At 31.3% G+C, this 24,656-nt stretch overlaps 1 protein-coding gene across 1 annotated transcript in view; it reads right to left on the bottom strand.

Annotated features, from left to right (window-relative positions):
• Positions 1 to 936: 936 nt before the first annotated feature.
• LOC129221884 (general transcription and DNA repair factor IIH helicase subunit XPB-like) overlaps positions 937 to 24,656 on the bottom strand; it is a 60,928-nt gene continuing 37,208 nt past the window's right edge. Inside the window, exons 13-20 of the mRNA XM_054856254.1 lie at positions 22,784 to 22,903; positions 21,806 to 22,008; positions 20,480 to 20,545; positions 14,143 to 14,279; positions 7,891 to 8,105; positions 6,000 to 6,148; positions 2,765 to 2,896; positions 937 to 1,103 (exon numbers count right to left, since the gene is read on the bottom strand). Coding sequence (XP_054712229.1) covers positions 984 to 1,103; positions 2,765 to 2,896; positions 6,000 to 6,148; positions 7,891 to 8,105; positions 14,143 to 14,279; positions 20,480 to 20,545; positions 21,806 to 22,008; positions 22,784 to 22,903 — 1,142 coding nt within the window. The 3' untranslated portion in view covers positions 937 to 983. The remainder of the gene's footprint in view (positions 1,104 to 2,764; positions 2,897 to 5,999; positions 6,149 to 7,890; positions 8,106 to 14,142; positions 14,280 to 20,479; positions 20,546 to 21,805; positions 22,009 to 22,783; positions 22,904 to 24,656) is intronic.

The following is a 24,656-nucleotide window of genomic DNA, read 5'->3' as shown; positions in this document are numbered from 1 at the left end:
TATGAAACGCAGCGTTTTGTGACTTAGACCACTTTTCACTCGTTATCAACAACACTTTTTGGGGGAAAATATAGCAGTTAACAAGTACTTTAAATTATATGTGTAATAGAGTGTGGTTTTTCAAATTGTTCGAGGTTTTGTAGTGTTTTTGCGTATCACGGAATAACATTTGCATTTATTTTTGAATAGCAATGAAAAATATAAATACCTTGTTTTTCTCACTTTGACGACCTGTCATTCTTCTGAAAGGGCGATAAGTTCCTATCTCATCTTCTGTATGGTCCCTTAAAACTTTAGAGTTTTAACCCTTCAAGCGGCTGTGACGTAAAATTCCTTCACCCAGCGATGTATTGAAGAGGGCCGTGTCGAAAAATTTGGCCTTGAATATTCTGCTCCGAGAACGGCTGCGGCGTAAAATTCTATGGAAGAATATTCATGGCGAAATTTTTCGACACGGCCGCTCTTCGATACATCGCTGGGTGAAGGAATTTTACGTCACGGCCGCTTGAAGGGTTAAGGGACCATACAGAACTTACTCCTTGAGTTTTGGTCGTACAAATGTCAAATTTTTTGTGTCAGTAATAGTTTTCAATGGAGATTATTTCTCTAAATATTAGTTAAAGGACTTAGGGCCCGTATAAAAACTTAAATTTTGTATTTTTTGACTCATTTTTAATTTTGCTTCAAACCTTCGACATCTGATTTTGAACATTTTTGCAATTGGAAGTGTACATCTAGGACTAATGGTTGCGAAAATAAAGGTCTTGCAGGTTAAAACGGAACACCCTATATATATATATATATATATATATATATATATATATATATATATATATATATATATATATATAATATTTTTTTTTGCTGCAGACACAATGCACAGACTTTATCTTTGGAAAGCATTTTAATGTTAGAGAAAACATAAATATATAAACATCAATAAAAACATTTTATTCAAATATATGATACAAAAGTTAGCAACTTTATTTTCTAAATCTTTTGAAAAGAGGATGTCTACTGCCTTCTCTTTTCATCCTGTATTCCATGTATACCGCATCATCTGCCCCAGACAATGAACTCATACTCCCGACACGACGAGATGCCTTAAAAAGTTGATTTACAATTACTAATATGAAAAATAACACATCTACTATATCAATGTAATTTTACTCCAAATCGGATGTTTTGCTTTTTTACATACTATTAGTAATACCAATTATTTGAACACACTCATATGGGTGATTTTTACCAAGTTTTCATTCAAAGTTTGCAAAATTAGTTCACATTTCTTCTTTCTACACTGAACTGCTCAGCAAAAAAAAAAAAAAATCTTGTGGTTTCATGTGGAATTTTTATGACTGCATCTTGTTTTCATAGATTTTAATGCGAAATTACTTGAAACAAGGGATGCAACAGATATTATTTGGCTGAATATTTTCAATAAATTTTAAGACTCCCTTTTTAATTGAAGTGTACATATGTTTTACTTAACAGTTGGGGATATTCAATACCATGTGAGAACTTGGGATCGCCATTACATACATACTAAGTTGCACGAAATAGCAACTAGAATTTTTGTAAAAAATATTATTAATAAGTGTTTAAGAGGAGCGGCGGTCCCACTTACCCCGCAAAGTTTTGCTATAAGGGGTAAGTGGGTTCCCTCACTACGGGGTAAGAGGATCCCCCTATAATAATGGGGATTTCAAAATTAAAAGCAACTCTGATTTAAAAATTTGTATTAGTAAAATACCAGACAACTAAGTAGACTGAACTATCAATTCCTAGTAGGAATTGATAGTTCAGCTACAAAAACTGTTAAAGCTGGTGATTATGTGTTTCTTAAACGTACATCAAAGTAAACCATAAAGTATTGTGTAGGTCTAATGTCGGAAGTTGATGATACAAATTCAAAAAAAAAAATAAATAAATAAATAAATAAAATAAAAATAAATAAATAAATAAATAAAAAAATAAATAAATAAAAAAATAAATAAATAAAAAAATAAATAAATAAATAAAAATAAATAAATTAATTAATTAATAAATAAATACTGTTACAAGAACAAAAAGAAATGGTGACTTTTTATTAGCCTGGTGCAGACAATGTTGGAATTATTATTGAAGATGAAGTCCAATATGATGATAGTTCTTCCTTAGCACACTTTAAACACACGCAGCCATTTTGTGGTTACAATTTCTTTTTCAGATTATAGTTTTGGTTAACGTACCGAAATCGACCTTAATCAACTGTACTACTTTTATTGAACACACCTTTATATGTTAAAAGTAAAATATGTACCTATAGGCTTTCAATAAATTTCAGATTTAATTGTTTTTTGTTTAAAATTTTCTGTCATATAGATTCTAGTAAATATCTCGTAAATAGATGCGTTTCAAAAACAATAATTCATACTAAAAATTTACATACTGTATCAAGTAAAACCTCCTTACCCCTTTTTTATTGATTCAGTTTTAAATAAAGGGGGAAGGGGATGATCCAATTACCCTTTATTAAGGAGTAAGTGGGACAACCATCTGATATTTCTTTAAATACAATCATGATGAATATTTAAAGCATTATTTTAGAAAAAAATGATGAACTTTAGTTCATTAAAAATGTCCAAGATAAAATCAGACAAAGAGTTCATTTTTTTTTTGTTTCAAAAACAAAGTGTTTTCAAAAGGGGTCCCACTTACCCAAACTAACCTTACTCAGACATTGAAGAAATTAAACAGCACTCATTTTAAAAAACTAACTTACCTGTGGTGTGGATTTTCCACCAGAAAATTCAGCAGGAATTTTTTCATCTTCTGCATCAGCATCATTGGCCGCAAGTACTTGTTGCAATAACTGGGTTTGTTCTTCTCTTGTCTTATAGGCCAAATCTTCTTGCTATTTAATGGTTAAATAAAATTGCAAAACACATATTTAATATAATAATAGCTTAGAATAAAAAGGCAGTAAAAATAATTTTGTAACGAATATGACAAGCCATACTGGCTTAGTTTTGTAAAGCATTATGATTGTTTCCCATATATGAACCAATATACCTTCACTTTAAGAGCAATATTGTGGATAATTCTTGGCTCAATTTGAATTAAACCCTTTGATTTTAAGGGCTATATTTCTACATTTTTAGAGCAATACTTTGGTTAATTATTGGCTTAATTTGTATTAGACCCTTTGATTTTAAGTCATTAACATTTTTCTCTTTTGAATTCAAAATGTGAGATTTTAGTTACTCATTTGAACTAAAACTTGAAATGACTCAGTAAAAACTTTTCAACATATTTGGGTTTTCACATTTATTATTTAACATTTGGCATCACTTAATCATTCAAATTTAAAACATGTACATAAATATGTTACTTCTGAGAGTTTAAACTTAAAGAAAATACTAATCCTCTATTGTTTGGAGGAACGATTGTGTAAATTTGTGATGTTATAAATACTAATCCTCTATTGTTTGGAGGAACGATTGCATAAATTTGTGATGTTATAAATAATTTATGTAATTTACAATATTTTTGACAAAACCAAGCTGTTTGCTTTAAATGCTATATGGCTGCAAGACTAGAAACCAAATAGCTGAATGACTGAAATTTAATTTCCTAAATTACCTGGCTATCTTTGGAATTTAACAATTGCGAAAGAAAGCAGGCTAGGTCTCTTGCACAGGACTGTGGAGTCGGAGTCGAACTGATTTTGGTATAAAGGAGTCGGAGTCAGGAGTTGAAGGTTTAAAATGTTAAGAGTCAAAGTCGATCAGTTTTCTTCAAAGTCTAAAACTCCAGCAAGCACAAACTAGTGCTTGTGGAGTCGGACTGACTTCGTCATAAAAGTGCTGCTGGAGTATGAGGCGCTAAAATTTCTGTAGTCGTATATAGTCGGTCATTTTTCCTACAACTCCACACCTTTCGTAATGCCTCACTAGCCACTCATAGGTACCTTAGCTAGTACTAATGCATTTACCTAATAATAAATATTATGAGAAACACATTTCTTCTAAATGATAAATAATAGCTTAGTTCAAGTCATTAATAGAAAATAAAACTTGTCATTATCAATAGTACGTATTTTAAATCTTTGATTCTAAATTAAGGTTTACATTTTAACTCACAATGTTCTTAAGAACATAAAAAGTTATAGAAAACAGATTTTAAATGTGTTTTAATTTTTACTCACTAGGTTCTCAGTGCATGCATGAAAAGTTGCAAACATAATAACAGCATTGAAATTGCGCAAACATCAATAAGAATTGCAGCCACATATTTCCGGGGCAAAAAAAAAAAAAAAAAGTTCAAAGACACCCGACAAAAGAAATCTTTTGGATCTTTCTATCCAAGAGATGATGTTTGCATTGAAAACGGGTTATTTATATTAAAAAAATATATTTACACTCAAACCTGTTTTTATGTGGTGGATAGCGACCGCGTAAAAAAAAATTGTTCAAAACTTCACGAGTAGCTTTAAAAAGTTGTTTTTGCAACACAGTTAAAAAAAATATTTTTTTTGTGTGATGGATAGGGAATGCATAAAAAAGTCTCACATAGAAAATGACCCAAAAAGTTATTTATAAATGAAATTAAAATTAACCAAGTGATGATAATTTTTGGCCAGTAGTCGGACATATTTTCCGAATAAGGACATTTTTGGGAGGTTACAATGACTTTCCATCAGGATGCCCCTATCGTCACTTGAAGATACTACCTCACACTTGTTTTAAAAATAATTTCGTCAATTGAATCCCAATTGGATTCAAATTTTAATATACCGCACAAAAAAGAAAAAAAAAATGCATAAAACAGGTTTGGTGCATATAAATTTTCAACCAATATGAATTCTGATTAATAAATCATACCTAATTTATTTTTTAGCAAAATAAAAGCTTTTTTTTAATGCACAAAATCTTCAGTTTTGTTCTATTTCAATGTCATTACAGTAACCTTAAACATCTAAACTCTATTATTTCTAATAAATGACCAAAAAAAAAAAAAAAAAAAAAAATCCTCAGACAAATGTCATTTTAATGAGTTTAAGGATCAATCTTGGTGAATTCAAAAAAAAAAAAAAAAAAAAAAAACTCATTGGATCCATCTTGGATTTTTTCTTTTTTTTACAGAACAGACGGATGAGACATTATACACTATGGGTTCTCCAAACCTTCAGGTTCTGTACTCCCCTTTGAACCTTGGTCTGAGATCCTGTCGCCCCTCCCCTTTCCAATATTTGAGGCTAATACAAGTATAACCGGACACAGAAGTATGTTTAAGATAGTCAAAGCTGGTTATTAAATGAAAATACTGATCAATTCACATTCACACACAAGATTTATTTTACTGCAGATAACTTTTTTCTTTGAACATATTATTATTAGAACAGATGAAATTCAAGAAACAAAGAAATAATTACACATTTATTTGAGGTAATCTAGGAGGTAAGAGAGGTTGGCATGTGGCTCTGGTTCAGTGGCGGCAATTGGGTGGGGGTGGGGGGCTGCCCCCACACTTTTTTTTATCATCAAAGATTGCCTCATAGTTAAGAATTCAATTTTAAAACATTCTGGGTGAGATTACCCGAATCATCAAATACTCATACATCATCAAATATTGTTTAAAATTTCAGATTTTAAACTCAATTTTGAAAATTTTCTGGGAGGAAATCCCCGAGCGCATTCCCTGCTTCTTTTAAAATCAAATATGACCTAAATTTGCATTATAAAGACTACTGTTTGAGGGGGAAAAAAAAAAAAAATCAGGAAGAAAATCCCCCTAGATAGCATAAAACCAAATTTATTTCACCAAAAAATTAAGTAAATTAGAGTTATTCATACATGTTTTCCTTTTTATTTAAACACTCACGCTTCCCTTGAAACTCTTCTAACCCCCCTGGCCCCCCAAGTTGAGAACCACTGTTATACAGCTTTTTGCTCATAATTTCCATATGCAGGTCGACTCATATGGAAATTAAAGTTAGATAAATGAGTGTATCTCACCTCATCCATTCCAAGTAATTTGGTGATGACTTTGTAACTGTAACCTTGGTTTACTAAAAATCTTTGACGTTTTCTAGAATAATGCATTTCCATAGTGTCTTGTGACACCAAAGTGTAAAAAAAAGCATTATATTCTTCAGCAAAAGCACCTAAAAAAAAAGAAAGCAAGTAAACACATTTAAGTATTTGATAAAATATATTTCTGTCTACAAAGCTTTACTTTTTATTTTCTCATAAGAAAGATTAATGAGATTTTATTTAGTGCTGAAGAAAGAAAAATGTATAAGAAATAGGAAAAGTATTTTAAGAAATCACAGAGCAATTTATGCCCATCTTTTAAGAAAATGTTCAAGTTTGACAAAAAAATGAATTATGAAATGAACATAAAAAGCAAAATTTGACCTATGCCAAATGGCTAGAGAATGTAAATAGAGCTGTAGATAGAAAACCCTTTCAATTGCTTAAACAGTATGCCTTTCAGATCGACTTCATTCAGTTATTACTCAGTCATAGCATCGCTTTTTTCAATGTGTTGTATTAATCCTTTCAGCAGGCGAGCCTGTCCGAGTGATACACTAAGAGTTAATTTTAACGTGAGACTTTAGATATTCTTCACATATTTTAGCCATCATTGAAAATTTCTTGCATCAGTAGCAATCTATACATCTGCTGTTTGTATCTGAGATATATGCATGACTGTTCAATTTAATTTGCTTCTCTGCTTTATTTTAACTTACATTTTTTAAAAACTTTCATAATACATTCAGTTTTTTATAATCAAAATGTAAATAGTTGAGTTAAAATACAGACAATTAGGATAAACACACTAGTAGTGGCCACTTCAAGGTTACTTATATACTTTTAAGAAATAAATGAACAATAATAATGTGATTAATATATTGATTATTTATGCAACTATCATATTGAATCAATTTTATTCATCAGTTATTTGAATTTAAAGTAAGTAATGTAAATTCTTTGGATGGGAGAATGTCAGGTGGTCACTACTGAATTTTTCAGGTTTTGGAGTGCCCATTACTCTATCAAATTTGAGGTTTGGGGAAAAAAATGGATAAATAATTGAACAAATTGAAATTGTGGCATTTTTAGAAAATGGAACGATTAAGAAAGAGTTGGACTACAATGCGGTCATTGAGTATCAAGAGAAGTAGATTCACAGTTTAAAAATATAGTTCACTGTGGCCACTACTACTGGGTTTTAAACTTTGAAGTTGCCGTTACTGGTTTGTTTACCTTACATTAATTATATTTTCAGGTACATATTAAAAAAGGGAATATTAGGGGGGGGGGAATTAAGGGACTGCCCCTAGAGCAAATTATAACATGAAATAAAAATTATAACCTGAAAACTTTTGCTACCTTAACATTATAAGTTTCAATGCCAAAATTGTCTATTTATTACAAAAACAAACTACCTGCTGAGAATAATTTTGATGTAATCTTTACTAATAATAAAGCTGAAAGTCTCTCTGTCCGGATCTCTGTGACGTGAAAACGCCTAGACCGTTCGGCCAATTTTCATGAAATTTGGCAAAGTTAGTTTGTAGCATGGGGGTGTGCCCCTCAAAGCGATTTTTCGAAAATTCGATGTGGTTCTTTTTCTATTCCAATTTTAAGAACAAAATTATCATAAGATGGATGAGTAAATTACGAAATTATCATAACGTGGAACCATAATATGGGCACAAGCCAATTGGCGAGATAAGAAATTATCATAACGTGGAACCGTAACATGGGTACAAGCCAATTGGCGAGAAAATTCACCATACATTATTTGTAAATGTACAGGCGAACCAAAAGACTTTTTAATTTTTCTATTACGGGCAAAGCCGTGCGGGTACTACTAGTGCTCATATAAAAGTAACATTACCTTTCTTAGCACGCAAGATTCTTCCAAGACGCTGAGCTTCTTGACGTCTTGAACCACCATGACTAGATATCTGGATAAGTACATTAGCTTCTGGTAAGTCAAAAGAAGTATCAGCAACTTTTGAAACAAATATTGTGTTTACTTTTGGATTATATTTAAAATTCTGCAAGATCTGCATTCGCTCTGCTTGAGATGTGGGTCCATAAATATAAGGCCTAAAATGAAATTCATTTTATTATACACACACCAAACTTAAAAAGTAAGAATTGAAAGAGTCAGTGTTAACTGAAAAATCATATGTTAACATACGTAAACACTTTTAACCACTAGAAAAGTTACGGTTTTCTGTTAGATAACACCTTTATCATCCAGGATCTTTGGAAATACACAGAATAGGTCTTTCATTGTAGCTTATATGAAAAATAATCATTTAATTATTGCAGAAAAATCATCATCACCATATGCAACTTTATTGCATAATGATAAAGATTAAACAGCATTAATGAAAAAAAAGAAAAAAAATTAATAAAAATGAATAAAATATGTAATATAAAAAAATCTGTTTCAAATTGTAATTTGAATTTTTCTAGACTTTATGTGTATTAAAATAATGCAAAATGCTATTTGCTGGTTGGATGGGAGAAGACAGTACTGAAACAATAGAAGGAATAGTACATAAAATTTGAAAAATAGCAGGAATAGTACAGTGAATAGGGTAGAATCAGTGTTGCTACTGATTTGTTTCAGTTGTTACAATAGGAAATTAAACATTATTAATAGGGGGCCCAGATTCCTTAGATCCGGAAATATGTTAAAGATATAGCACTTCTCAACATGACATTTAATACTCTAAAACAAGGCTACAAAACATGTTATTCAAACGTATTTGGTACAGTGAAACCTGTGTAAGTTGACCACTCGCGGTGCAATACTTTGGCGGTCAACTTAGACAGGTGATCAACTTATAAAGGGTGGTTTTTTTTTTTTTTTTTTGTTTTGTCATTTCTTGCATCATGTATTCATTTTTTGAGGAGTTCACCCTTACTCTTTCTGTTAAACTCACTTTCAGTGTTTAACATTATTGAAAGTGAAACAATAATTAAAAATACCTATTAGTATTTTTAATAATAAACAAAAAATAATTTTGTTATTTTTTCCTTGTTTTTAGCTATATTAGACACTGTAGGTTTAGAAATTCCATATATGCCAGCTAATTTCCTCTGGATTTCTCCATTTTCAATTAATTTTAATATTTCATACTTTTTATTAATCTCAAGTTCAACTAACTTTCTTTTTGAAGCCTTTTTATGTGTAGCACAAAGAGTAACAAGCTCGACTCTCCCAGTTCATAAAGGCAAAATTAAAATGTCCTATCTCTTAATCCCTTGCACCAGAAACTTGTAACTTTACTCATTAGCAGCCCAGATCTGTGTACCCGCAGTGAGAGGGGCCCACGTCCTTAAAGGGGCTAATGACCCTAGAAATTGAAGATAAAATAGAAAAAAACTAGCACTAAGACTTATGCACTTTACAAATAGACACTGCTGGCCACTAGGGAGAGGCCCAACATATTTTGTTGCAAAGAGGCCCAAAATATCTAGATCCGGGCCAGCTCTTTTTGCACAATTCCTATGTTGCCATAACATATTGCAACTGAAAGAAAAGATTTTGAACTTTTCTACTGACACCTATTTTCATTGAACAGAGAACAAAAAGCTATCTCAAATAGAACAACAAATGAAAAGCAAGTTTGGAGAATAAAGAGCAGCATAAGCTTTGTGCTGCTGGTTTAGTTAGTAAAATGCTAGTTTGTCATCAAAGCATTAAAAACATTCTTTGAAAGCTATCAAAAAAAAAAAAAAAAAAAAATATTATTATAAATAAACAAATAATAAAGTAAAATAATATGCTGAAGAAAGTTTAAAAAAATAAACCAAGTGGTCAACTTACCAAAGGGTTTTTTACAATACTCCAGACCAAATTTGGCACACATTAGTGGTCAAGATAGAGAGGTGGTAAAGTTACAGAGGGTTTCCTTCATTATATGAGATAGGGCTAATTCCGTTCCTGACAAAAGCGGTCAACATAGACAGGTGGTCAACTTACAAAGGTGGTCAACTTTACAGGTTTTACTGTATTACAAGATATCTTACTCAGCCTATTTTCGTTGGTCAAATTTTAAAAATGATTTGATGCAAGAAAGAAGGATTTAAAAAATAAAATAAAATTAGCAAGCAATTAAGTGTTTTAGCATCCAATTGATTTTGATTAATCACTTTAAAACATAGTACCAACATGCTAAGAACAAATCAGATGTGCATATACTATACATAAGAATATATGCCTGAAGTGCAGCTATCAGAATGAAATACAATCAGTACAAAAACTTTTATTTAACTTTCCCGAATAAAAACTCTCTGAAGCAATAGACATAAAAAAAATTTAAAAAAAAAAGCTTGCTGCTGGAACATGTAATATAGTAGTCAGACATATACTTTGATAGCACTGGAAGTTCTGTGAAACCTGCAGAAAAGGTACAAACATTTTTTCTAAAGGGGTTTTCTAAGCATACGTAAAAGTTTTTAAGGTTTTGAGGCTCACATCTAGTAGTAGTACTGTGAGTGACAGAAGGGGGGGGGGGCTTAAAACCCCCTAGAACCCGTCTTGAGCAAATATTACCAGTTCTAATACAGCAGTTTAAAATATGCAAGGACACATAACCAAAAAATTCCCCACCAGAAGGTAGATTCTGAATGCACTAGAGCTCATTTTAAAATATTTTCTGTAGCATACATTGCAAAAGTTTCTACAAAGGAACTAAAAATAAATATTTTGATGAATCTCAACAGAAAAAGATTCATTATTAAAGTTAAATTTAATAACTAAACATTTAAGTTCCATTCTTAAAATTTTTTTATCAAGAAACACACGCATGTATACACACATAAAGGGTGTATATATTTAATACTAGATTGAAACATTTCATCAATATTATGTAGGGGAGACCGGGGTAAGATGACGAGCCGGGAAAAGATGACGAATGCCTTATTTTTACCGTTTTCCCCCAGCTAACAGCATCTACTGCATACTACTGGCTCTCCTATCCGCTGTTCGTTCAGCAATAGTATAGAGATGCTGAAATCGCCATATTTGTGTTAGTTCTGAAGCTCTGATTATTCACCGTTGACATGGTCTAACTTTTATGCATTTGTAAATAAATTCTGCTATAGATACAGATAAGTTATATCGTGTCTCTTTAATATTTATGAGTAACTTAGTTTAAATACTACCTATTGCCATGAATAAATGTCAATTAATCGCCTTCTCTTATACAGGGTTCATACTCCATTTGGATGGAAAAATTCCATGACTTTTCCAAGACTTTTCCATGACTACACAAAAATTTTCATGACCTTGTTATACGAAGAGAATAATACTGTTTAATACCAAGTTTGCCAATTTACAGAAATAAGCATTAGTAAAACTCTTACATGAATGTCACTATCTCATCGAAACACTTACTTGTGATTGAAAAAATATCAGTGTATGCCTAAAAACTTTGTCTTCATCACGTAAAGTAAAAATCTCAAAGCAAAGTAAAAATATAGTGAACGGAATATAATGATGCTTAAATGTTTAATAATTTTATAAACAGACAGAATGATAATGAATGGGACAAAGGTTGAATGAGTCATTACTAAGTTTCAATAAATTTGTTCAAAAGTTGCCTCTTAATGTCAACTGTGCATTTAATCATGCACATAACCTGACAGTATTTTGGTTCCTTAAAGTAAAGCCACATTCTTTAGTAAATTCATGTTTCTAAACCAGATATTTATTTTAAAAAAAAGAAACATCTAGTAGTGAATAAATCTTCTGATTCATAATACTTGTTAACTTATTTGCTCATTTTCAAATGCTTCTAAATCAATAGGTTCAGAAATTACAGAACATAGTGCTTGATTCCTGACTTTGGACGTAGCAGTGGGTAGCATGGATTAGTTTTGCAGAGTGTTGGTTACTACTGTTTCAGAATGCCCTATTTCTGTATCCTAATGCCTGACTAAAGATCTTTATTTTCTAAAACCTTCGACAACTTAAGATAAAATAAGATGAGTACAATAATAAAGTTTTTACAAGTGATGGAAAACTCGGATGCGATTGAATCGCATTTATTGAGTTGGCGAAATCAAGAACTTACAAGTTTTATGCTACCAAATATAAAATATAAGAAGTGCTGAAAATAATGGTAAATTCAAAATGAGTGATGTCCAGGCAGTAAAATCACAATGCAAAAAAAGACGAGTGGCTGCTACAGAAGTGGATGCAATGAGATTTCAAAATTCGGACGTGTTTTTGGGATTGTTCAGTTTTTTAAGTTTAACAGCTTTTATGTACAATACTGTTAAATAACTCAATATTTCTAATACTCTTCTAGCTACCACTTCGTTTTCTTTGCCCAGGATATTTTTCCATGACTTCAAACAAATTTCCATGACTATGAAAGAAAATTTCAATTTTCCATGACTTTTCCAGGTCTGAAATTTGCTTATTTTTTTTCCATGACTTTCCAGGATTTCCATGACTCGTACGAACCCTGCTTATAGCAATGGAGAAGAATCAGTTCAAACAGGCAGTCCGGGACAAAATGATGGGCCGAAACGCAGGGCAAGATGACGAGCTTGTCATCTTACCCTGTGTTTCGGAATTTATTAAACTATGTTGTCCATTTTATTAAATCCTGTAAACGCTTATTTGTCTGTGTGTTTGTTCACACGACCATGCGCTTCTATCTCCTCTGAGGTTGAAGGACGCATTGAATCAAAGGAGGTGTTGTTCGAAAGTCGGTGACCAGAGGCTATTTATAAACTAGTTGACTGAATTAAACCAAGCAAAGAATCTCCTACTCTGTTGATTATTGATAATCATAAATCTCGCATAACTTTTCAGACTATCTTATATTGCAGTGTAAAAAACATTATCAAGCGGTTGGGTTGCCACCCCACACATCGCATCATCTCTAGCTCCTGATGTGTCATTTTTCTGCCCATCAAAAACCTACTATAGCCAAGCATGTGACAACTTTATGGTCATTCATCTAGGACAAACTATCACAAACAAAAATATTGGTGAGCCTTTGAGCACCGCTTACTTCAAACCAGCTACAGTTGGAAATGCCAATAAAGGGTTTAAAGAATGAGGGATCAAGACTCATAATTCTCTTGTTTTTAGCGGACTATGATGTTGTTGGCGATTAAACTGAGAATAATAGTGCTAATCCTCCTGACCTTGGGAGTGGAAAACCAAAATAAAAATTCTCCAGACGAAGCAGAAGTTATGGTAAATGCTGATTCTGATGCACCAAAGAAGCCTGTTAGTGTTCCTGATTTCAATGCATTGCCTAAAGCAACACAATGTGAGAAAACAAACAAAAAAATAAATAAAATAAAAAAATAAAAAATAAATAAAGCAGAAAACTGAGCTCAAACATTCTTACAAGCACAGCCATCAAAGAAATGTCAGAACAAGGAGCAAAGCGGAAGTACAAAAAGGATTATTTAAAAAAATAGGGAAAATAAGCTCATGAAGCTAAAAAGGGAGTAAAAAAACTCAAACTAAGTTCCTTTAGGTCCAAGTCTATTCAATTCCTGCCAAACAATTCAGTTGCATCAATTTCAAAAAATGGTGTTATAAGACGCCCTGCTTGTAAAGAGGAATATTGTGACCCTCAATAGAAGAACGGACCCAGTGCTGTAAAAGCAAGAGTGGTGGCATGAGGCATGTTCCAGTTATGAAAATGTCATTTTTATTTGTGTCTATTGTTTGCAGCACAACTTAACATTTCAACATTACGCTCCAATGGGTTATGCTTAATTTGATACTTTGTAAGATGTAAAAACACAGTCATATCATTTTTAAAACTAGGTAACATATCCAAAACATAAAATGTGCTCAATCTTTTTCAACTTTGTCATCTTCACTCAAGGTCAAGTTCATCTTGCCCCAGTACTGGGGCAAGATAACGATTTGTTACGGTCATGAAAAAATAAAAATATTCTTCGTTACTTTTATTTGAAAAATTAAATGGTAATATATTTAATACCACAAAGGACTACTCTAACAGCTCATGTGAAATTAATTTTACTATCCTTAAAAATAAATTAATAAAAACAACAAAAATTGTTAACATAGTCACCTTGCCCCGGTCTCCCCTACTTTAATAAAATAGCTAAATTATTCCAAAACTCATACCTGTTCATTTTAATAGCATAATGTTTCAGAGCAAAGACATTATCCGAAAACACAATTACTTTGTCACTTCTTACTTCATGATATCTAATGAGAAATTGGCAACTTCTAAATTTATTAGGATTCATCACAAAGAGGAGCTAGAAGATGTAAAATATAAAAATTTAAAACATAAAAAATGTTAACAAATAAGAGCAAACTGAAATTATTTTTTGTAAATATTTTACCAAAAATATTTTTTTAAAAAACTGCCAGTCACTATCCAGGCTACTTTGGATTTGTTAGTCATATTTTATACACAACGGAACTATATTAAGTACTCAAACATGAAAATAAACAAAATATAGACTTGAAAACTGTTTGGTATTCAAAGATACCTTCTTAATTATAACTTATATTCTTAACAGCTTAATTGGCATTATTCAAATAAGCAAATATGGGTGTTGCATACGTCACTAGGAATTATCTAGCACATATTGATATTTTGGAAAACAAATCACGTTATAAAGTATAGACATCGAGTAACAAACGCTCCTCCTAAAACTGTATTGCATCAGGGTGGCGACAGGAACTGTGAAAAAAAGTTCCCTGACTTTTCCCTGATTTCCCTGATTAAGTTCACCAAATTTCCCTGATTTACGTTACCAATGATAATGGTTTTCTTTCTTTGCTCTACTTGAAATCCATTGTATATCTGTATAAAATGTAGTATTTTTAACGTTTTAAGCTGTGTAAAGTTGTTGAACTAAAGATATATTTTCAAAAGATGTTACTTTTTTTAAAATAAAATGGTTAAAAAAATATATCAAGTCAATCTTTGGGGGGGAGGGGGGGAACCTACAAAACAGTGCATTAAATTTTTCTACAATGGAAAGATTATAGAAAATTAAAAAAAAAAAAAAAATACTTCACTTCCAGAAACCACTTAGCATGATAATTTTAAGAAACTATTAAAATTACTCTTAAAACCATATGTGTATTTAAGATAGAACTAAAAAGTAATTAAAGTCATTTTGAACTAAGTTTTCAAACAGTATAATAATTGTTGCAAGAATAACAAGTAATAGTGAAAGAATAGAATATTTATGCAAAACAGATGAAACCATTTGACATCCATTCATAGGGAGCTTTTCTCTAATCAAGAACATAGGTTTTAATGAATGAATACAGCATTTTAACAATAAAAAAAAATACTTAAGTACACAAGTTAACTCTATTTAAAATCATTTCAGTATGTAATGAAAAAAAAAATCTTAGATTGTTTTTGTAACAAAAAACTTAGAAATGCAAGAAAAAAAAAGAAAAAAAAAGCAATTAGTTAATTTCAAAACATATAAAAGAATACAACTTGGTTATAAAATTAAAGAATCACTTAAGTCTGAAGAAAAGAAAACCTTTATAATCTGTGGTGGCAACAAATAGTATAACGGCAAAAAACAAAGTTTTTTTTATTGAAAGTTCAGTTTTAGCAATTAAATTGAAAATGCAAAGAAATGATAACTTTTAAGCTTTTATAGTATTAATTCAAAAACCAAAGATTTCTTCTTGAGATCGTGATTACAGTACGCTAATCACTTCAAGACAACGGAATAAAGGCAAAGAAGCTAAGGCATTAATGAGGGCTTCCTCTTTGCCTGTATGGTTGTTTATTTTACATAGCATTGAAAGCGTAAAAGGAAATTTCAAGCTAGGTAAAATAAACAACCTAACAGACACAGAAGCAATCTTAGGAAGTTCATCCTTTGGTTAATAAGTAAGATTCAATACTTTGATGTTGAGGAAAAAAGATGCACAAATATGCGGCAGTGTATAATCACACCGCATTAATTTTACTTTTTTTTTAACAGATCACTGGCAGAAAATGCGTAGGGAATTAGAGTACTTAATTTTTGTAATTTCTTCATAAAATAAATTTTCCCTGATTTTTTGTTATTTTTTCAAAATTCCCTGATATTTCCCTGATTAATAAAGTTCCCTGACTTTTCCCTGATCTCCCTGATTTCCCTGATCTGTCACCACCCTGTGCATGGTTACTGCATGGTTTTCGTTAACTGAAAATAGATGATATAAACTACAAACTCCTGATGTTTATCATCTTTTAACTGAACAAGAGTGACATCCTAAATGATCTCTTGAAAGACTTTCCCATTAATTTAGGCAATATTGTGGAAAGTTTCAAAAAAAAAAAAAAAAAAAGAAGAAGAAGGGAGTGTTTTTACATTTTTGGCATTAGCTGTAAGAGACCTTATCATCCAATTTTGTTGTCAAAGCTATGAAAAATCTCAAAAAAGAATTTTTTTTATAAATAAAAGTTGTTTCTTTGTCGGTACAGTGTTAATGTAGAGAAAACATCTTATCTTTCCTACAAATAGTATATATTACTGTGAAAGGCTGAAATTGGAGAATGTTGACTTTTACTGTTGATTCAACAAAATATTTGGTCTTCCACCAATATCTTTGGTAAGTAAATGTTGAAATTTGTCAGCTAATGTCAAAATTTACTACATTTCGAACTTTTGCAGTAACATATATAACAATATAAAAAATTAAAATCCAATTTTTTAACACCCAAACTAGCGAAACTTGAACAACTGAAAATATTATTTAACATCAACAAATACTTTTAGTAAACTAATAATATTTGAACATGAAAGTTCAAATGTATATTTTAAAAATGCCAGTAGTCTCTGCTTAGTGCTATCAGAGTTTATGTTGTCAATCGCTCCTTGTTATCAAAATGACGTGGTCCTGATTTTATTCATTCGTATGTTAAAATTATTCTTTTATGTGATCATTTTTTCGTAGAATCAGGGGCCAGTTTTCTGTTGGAACAATCAGAAATCGTTTTGACTGCTCAAGATTTTACAGAAAGGTTGACCAGGAAATGAAAAAGTGACAGAAACTCCTTCAAGTATGACCAGATCAAGAAGTTAGGAATTGAAATCTATCAAAATATCCTTGTAGCTTTCTCATTAAAACAATGACAAGTTTGCCAGTAGGAAAGCAAATCGATGATGAAATTGATGAGTCAGATGAATAATACCTTCATGTTGAGCTACTTCTTACAAATGCTAAAATGAATAAATGCATTGAAAGAGTTTAGATGCAAAGTACAACACCACTTTGACGACTTAAAAACCATCAATTATAAGAAACTTCTAAAAAGGCTTCTGAAAAAATTTAGACTAGCAACAACTGATGATTTTTTAAAATCATGTACAATTTTTAAAGCGATTTTATTAGGAGTACACAGTAAATAAGTATAAGAGTTTTTCATTTTATTTCGAATGTCAATATGTGTGCCTCAAACTGGTAAATTTATCTAACATTGTGATTTGTTCACAGCTATCAAAATCATTCTGTCCCAAAGTGATATTACTAAGTGGAGATTACTGTATTTATAATTTCATAAATATATCTTGAAACAGTTTGCATGAAAAATGTTAATGAGGTATTTCGTAAATTTTGAATGAAAATAGTTTAAAACAAAATATGAAGATTCTATTTTTGGAGGTATTATTCGCCAAACATACATTAATCAAAACATCCTTTAAAAATCAATAGGTTAGATATCGTTTGCGAACTTTTATTTAATTTTTTGCAACTTAAATTTGGCAACACTCAAGATTTGACTTGATGCAATTTCTCTCTCTCTCTCAAAAAAAAACATATATATATTAAGATAAGAATCTTCACTCAATTGGTTTTCTTAAATTTGGCAAATTTTTGCAAAAAAAAAAAAAAAACCTTACCTGAAACACCAAAAAGCATTCAAAATATGAGTTTTTTAAATTTGTTGTCTCAAAAATGCATTCTAGATGACCTTCAGTAATGTTAGGGAGTGAAGAGGTTCAGGGGTGCTCCCTAGGAAATTTTTCGAAACTGAAGCTTGAAAAACTTTATTTTAGTCGACTTTCAATGACGTGAAGGAGAAGAGTTTTCGGGAGATCTCCTTTGAAATGTTTTCGAAATTGAAGCCCATAAAACAAAATTTAAGTTGACCTTTAATGATGCTGGCGAGCGCATTGGGGACGCTCCAACGAAAAATGTTTAGATTTAGCTATTAAAATGCAGTTTTGAAGCGATCTTTGGTAATGTTAAACAGTTCTTTGCTTTTTCCATAGTGAACTTTTCAATTTCCAACCTAATGTTTTTACTTGTTTGAAGTTAAAGCATTCAAGTTTGGGATTCATTAAAATAATCTTTTAACATTTTGGACTGATGTGGTACTTTTCAGTGACACCCTAGGTCTTCTTTTCCCAACTTTGTTTTACTTTAAATATCATTTCCCCAGAATCTCTGGATAAAGTTTTGGTTTATTTTTGTTTTGTACATTCAAACACTAAGAACTACTGGCATAACTACATGCAATATAGCAGACAGCCGGTGATCACGTCCAGAGATTGCAGTTTTGTTATTGTTAGAATGCCTCAGTCTGGAATAGTGAATAACCGAGCAGGAGGCAGAGGTCATTTCTTTAAAGCACAGTGTGCCAACAAACTGGTTGATAGAGTAAATATATCTTACTAGCGAGTGTCCGCAGCATGGTGCGGTAGAACTCACAAATTGAAGGCAAAGCTTGTAAATGAAGATTAGCTCGGTTATTCACTATTCCAGACTGATATGTTCTAACGAGAACAAACTGCAGTCTCTGCATGTGATAACTGGGCTGTCTGCTATATTGCAAGTTGTTCTGCTTTAGAGACCTGCTTTAGGGTCGGTAATTTACTGCTAAATTGGTGTGACTATTCATTACAATGCTTTAAATTTCCCTTACTGCATTTATACTTTTTTTTTCTATTTAAATCATTCTTCGGCAGCCTCTATGAAACTATCATTATTTATCTATTCATTTCTTATTGTATTCAGCTGAAGCTTGTCACGGGTTTTTACTATGTAGGGTAGACCAGAGCACATTTACGCATTGGGCACGTTTAGGCAGTGCCCTTTTTCCAAAACGAGTTACAACTGGAGAGCCAACAGTCATATCAGATTGATGCTGCTCCCTAGCCAATATTCTCACAAGTTTTTGAGCATCAGTAGAGCTTCAGTTTAGCATGCGGATAGAAAAATCTGTTTTCTACCAAGTTGCGTAAATTTTGTGTTGAATGTTTTGAAGCTTATTGTGAGCAAATAATACACAGTTAAGAACAAATAAATATATAAAAATTAGCAGAATTTCATCCTTTTTTGAGAACTGTATTTGTATGGACAGAAAAGTTATTACATTTTCTTGCACATTAAAAATAAATCCAAACTTGCTGATGGGGCCCATTTACGTGCCCCCCCCCACCACTCGATGCATACACTTGCTCCGTGTTTGAGGCAAGTTTATGCAACCGACTTGTACTCAAAAAAAAAATTATGGTTAAAAACACAAGCTCAGCAACAATTGAATATACAAATTTGGACTTCATTAACTGCTTCATAAAACCACAATGTCTAAAATTTCCTGGGTTCAAACGTAAAAATGAGAAAATTCATTGAAAAAAATCCTCAAAAATGTGCTCCAGTCTACCCTACTAAATACTTTGTTTTATTAAAAAAATGTTTGAAATATACATTTCAGCGGCCTTCAGTTAGGTAAATTATAATAAACAATCGTATATGTTCCTAACGAATATTCAAAGGTTTAATTGCTTAATATTCAAACGTCGCATTTTCTTCTAAAATAAAAAATACTTTTTGTCACTGGAACTCCATGAGTTACTTTTTAATACTTTAATTTTTTACTACCGAGAACATTTTGTTTCTTTTTTTTTTGTTCATCACTAAATTAAAATTGACAGCCTCGGTTCGGCAGCCTCTTCAGGCGACGCCTCTACCTTGACGTTCATTGTCCCCTACAAATGAGAGGCAGCTGTTAGGGCCTTAGAAGGTTCTGGACAGTTATGCAACAAAAGTATCTCATGGCCGATGAATTTACGGTCATACAGAAAAATATCTTATTACTCACAATATGAGTCTATAGTTTTTTTATTTCATAATGTAGCCATTACTTTTCTTGCAGCAATTTTGTTTTTAAGTCGATGAGAAATGTACTGGAATATTACAATATTGCCGTAGATAATTACAGATTTTTTTAATTAATTATTTTTTTTAAGGAAGAAAGAAAAAAGGAAGTTTTTTTTTTTTGCTATTCAGTAGTAAAATTCAATGCGACCCAGGCAGAGGCTGCCCACCGGGCAAATGTCTGGTTGCCCGCTGGCCCCATCCGCCCTTGAGTCCGAAAACCAGTCATCCCCTTTGATAAAAACCAAGAGATGACTGGTTATCGGACTCAATGATTCAATTACAGGTGGAATGACTGGAGATGAATAGGGAAATAAAAGTCACTTACTAGTTTTTTTGCTGCCTTGGCAATCAAATATTCCCTATAAAACTCTGGGCTCATGGGGCACCAAACCTAAAAAAGAAAAAAAAAAAAAACATGAAAATTAAGATTGCTTAAAACAAAATTTCAAACACACAGTACATTCAAATGGTAACTTAATTAAGCTAATTCAAACAAAATTTATAATTAGAAAAATAATGACTTATGCAACATAAATATTTATAAACTTTACATAACAGAATCTTAGTCAGCTGGCAAAAAATATATTTAAATACTAAAATCTCTACTTACTTGTTTTCGAAGATAGTTTTGGATTTTTTTTTTTTTTTTGCAATACAAAAAAATTTATATTCTTTAAAACACTTTATAGCAAGATATATGCAATAAAAGGACAAACTTTTTTGTAAAAATAAACAAATTTCTAAATAAAACCCAATTTTAACAGAAAAAGATGTTTTCATGTCATTTGGCAATATTTTTACAAGTTCATCAAAGCTTTCGGTGAGAATAAAAAACGAGCAATTTTTTCAAGAATATACTTTCTCAGTCCTTCAAAAATAATGGGACAATATTAAAATCTATTGAAATTCCAATACAGGCAAAAAGACTCTTTTACAGGAATTCACCAGTTGTTTAGTACACCTAGACAACAGGGGTAAAAGTTGCGAAAATTCCCAACATGGAAATTTTCAAAATAAAAAGGGCACATGCCCCAAATTTTATTTTTAAGTAAATAAAAGGATCCACTACGGAGCTTTATACTTAAAAATTAAACACTGATTTTCAACAAAAAGCGTTCCAAAATAGAAAGTACATGACGAACTATGACGAGTTCTTAAAAAATAAAATTAAAACTAATTGTCTCACTTCAATCAAGAATAATTTATTCCTTATCATTAGGTAATGAATAGTGGTGCTTCATTATACTCCTACAAATCAAATAGAAAACTCATTTCTTTGAATTTTCTGCAGAGTTTCCATTCAGATAATTTACTACTTTTTAGCTACCATCTTGTTCTGTCTTATTATATTTTAAACCTTTTTAAAAAGACGGAAATTTGTCAAAAGACTGAAAACTTTCATCCCTTAAAACGTATTGCTAATTACATTAAAGCTTATTCTGAGGAACTATCAGTTTTGCTGGTGACACTGTTTAAAAAAAAACAGGTATGCTTCTCTAGGCTTAGTGTAGCATTATTGATTATCTGACAAACGATGTACTGTTAAAAAATCAATTAGCACAAAAAAAACTTCTGGTCATTGAAATTGATTTTAAATATAAATGTTAAATAAGGGCAATGAAATTTTCAATTTATTTATTGCAATACTCACCTCTGCACACTGTACTTTAGCAATGTATCCATTGTTCTGCAGTTCTAGCCAATTTGCTTCATACAATTTAGGACCAATCAAGAAGTTTAAATCCTGAATTTTGTCATCTTCTCGCACTAAGGTAGCGGTTAATCCCAGTTTGCAGTGTGCTTGGACAATAGTTAAAACTCTGCGAAACATTTTTGCTGGGATTGTGTGGACTTCTGCAATAAAATACACCTTTTGTTTAATGATTACAATTTAATGAGTACAAACCTTTTTCTGTAATCATTGTTTGAAATTGCATAGACTCATTCATATTGAGGAATATGTTTCAATTATTATTCTTAAGGAAACTTCACACTCATGATTCATTTTTGCAATTTGAACAACATTCAGCACTATGGAAAAACTTGAATTAAATACGAATAATATAAATTCTGATTTAACCGCCCAATTTGTTTCGAATAAACTTTATTGAAAGAACGTTTGACAAAGAACATATACGAAGAATAAGTTTTAAATTTACATGTTACAAAAACTAATTTTTTAACAATTGGGGGGGGGGGGGGGGGAGAGATCACATAAACCTATAAGAGAATTAAGAGCTTTGCAGCAGATGTTAGAAAGCAAAGTAGGCAAGTTAGACAGGAAAGTTAGGCATGGAAGTGTTTTTAGTTCCAGAAAAAACTTCTTAACTATGTAATTTAGAAATATAAACTTCAATTCCAGGTTCAAATAAAGACATAAAATTGAGCCATGAATTTACTTTTAAGTTAACACATAAATGTATTATTGATAAAAATGTTAAAACTCATTTAAATAATTAAGATTTGAGATGCACATACAGAAAATATTATTTATAATGACATTCATATAAAGAACATCATTTAGTTGAACAATTTAATAAAAATACTAAAATATTGAAATCATAAAATAATATAATAACAAGAGATAATTAAATTAACTTAATAACAATACATCAATCAAGTATTATACCATCTAAAAGCATAAGTCCCCATTCTTGTTCTTTCAACCAATTCATTACTTGCTCTGCTTCCCATGATCTCTTCTGGGTATGTGTAATCATAGAATAAGTAGTTATGCATATTCCACAACCTGTATTTAATAATAATAATGATAATAAATACATAAATAAGAATGCATGAAATTGAAGCACAATAGATTATTGTAAATAAGGCCTAATTTCTACTAAAAAAGTGCAGGAGATTATATAGGAGGAAATATTGCATTATATTAATTTTTAATTGGTATGAAATTAGTCTGATTTCCAACCAGTAAAAAAATTTAAAAAAGGGCCTAAGGGGAAAAAATTTAAAAAAGGGCAGCTACGTTTCATTGTGTCCAAGGGAGCACTCAACATTTTCAGTACTCAAATGTGTTTTGATTTTATATTACAGTAGACTGCAAGACTGTGGCTCAACTCCGGAGGAGTCAAGCAACTACACCAAAACAAGTGCACATTTTTTTTATATGTACAATTATATAATCAACTGGTTTTTAATTTGGCTTTGTAAAGTGACAGGGAACAAAAACATTTATTGCTTACTTATATTTTAGTTTCAATTAGAAAGATAAAGCAGTGACAATAAAAACATGGAGAATTGAAAAAAAAAAAAAAAGAAAGAAAAATTATGCAAATCGCAGAAATATTGGAACGGGAGGAAGGAAGGAAAAAATAAAAACAAGAAAAAACTAACTGTGGCTCTGTTTCATGAAGTCAATCCTCATAGTTGCATAGCACTGCCAGAAAAACTACTGGGTGATAGAAATAAATGCTCAGTTACGGTGTAAGTTACACTACACATGTAATTACAAAAAATGACAACTTATCAGTTTGGGAATAGGGTTGTTTCCTTCAGTCAAAAGTACTACTTTTAGTCACTGAAATTGATTGAATAAGCAAAAAAAAAAAAAAAAACATGGAGCGAAAAAAAACTCATTTTCCCAACGCTCAATTTTAAATTAATTTTTTAAAGTGTTTGATTTTGAAAACAAGACGTGGTCTTTATGACGTCACAAATGATGTACTTTTGTGTATCTCCACTGGCGGTTCCATGTCATGATAATCAAGAAGCGAATTAAATATTGCTTTCTACCATGGGGGCCCGTATGCAAAATTTTAGAGGGGGGGGGGGGGGCTAAGAAATTTTCCCAATGGTTTAGAAAAACATTTTCCTCATGGAAACTGATTTCAGTACAGATTAGAGATATCAAAATTTGACATTTTTAATAACTTACTCATTGATGGATTGAAAAGAAATTTTTTTACATTTTTGCAAAGAAAAAAGCACTAAAAGCAAGGAAGTTCTCATCTCAAAGGGGGGGGGGCCTTGAGCCCCTCTTGCCCCCTTTATGGGCGCCCTTGCGCTCTACGCTTGCTATCAACCATATCGTTGACACTACATATGAGTAAAAATGCGAATTAAATATTATGATCAGTGAATGGCATTTCATCATTTGTGATGTCATCGGCAGAAGTAGTAAACAATGAAAGCACAAAGATTAAAATAATTTTTTAAAAATACTAAATTTAGCCAAATTATTCAAAAAATGGTCCAATCCTATGTTTTAAAGCATGCTCTTTCAGAAAAAAAAAATATTTTTAATATTTGAGAAACGACCTCATTGCTATACTCGAGGGCTCCAGCCCGGAATATTGATGAGCTGTGCTGCTTTTCATCTAATTTCTAAAAACTCCCTGAACAAAAAGAAAGGCAGGAGCTGAGCTCCTGTGGGCTCCCATGCAAACTAAGCCCTGATTCATAGCCACATAAGGGTCATTCTCCAGAAAACATAATTTTTGAATGCAAATATTTTTCAATTTTGAAACCTTTCGCTTTGTTTTTTT

This window comes from Uloborus diversus, chromosome 5 (assembly GCF_026930045.1).
Source record: "Uloborus diversus isolate 005 chromosome 5, Udiv.v.3.1, whole genome shotgun sequence".
NCBI classification, from domain to species: Eukaryota; Metazoa; Arthropoda; class Arachnida; order Araneae; family Uloboridae; genus Uloborus; species Uloborus diversus.
This window is presented reverse-complemented; position numbering and strand designations above follow the sequence as displayed.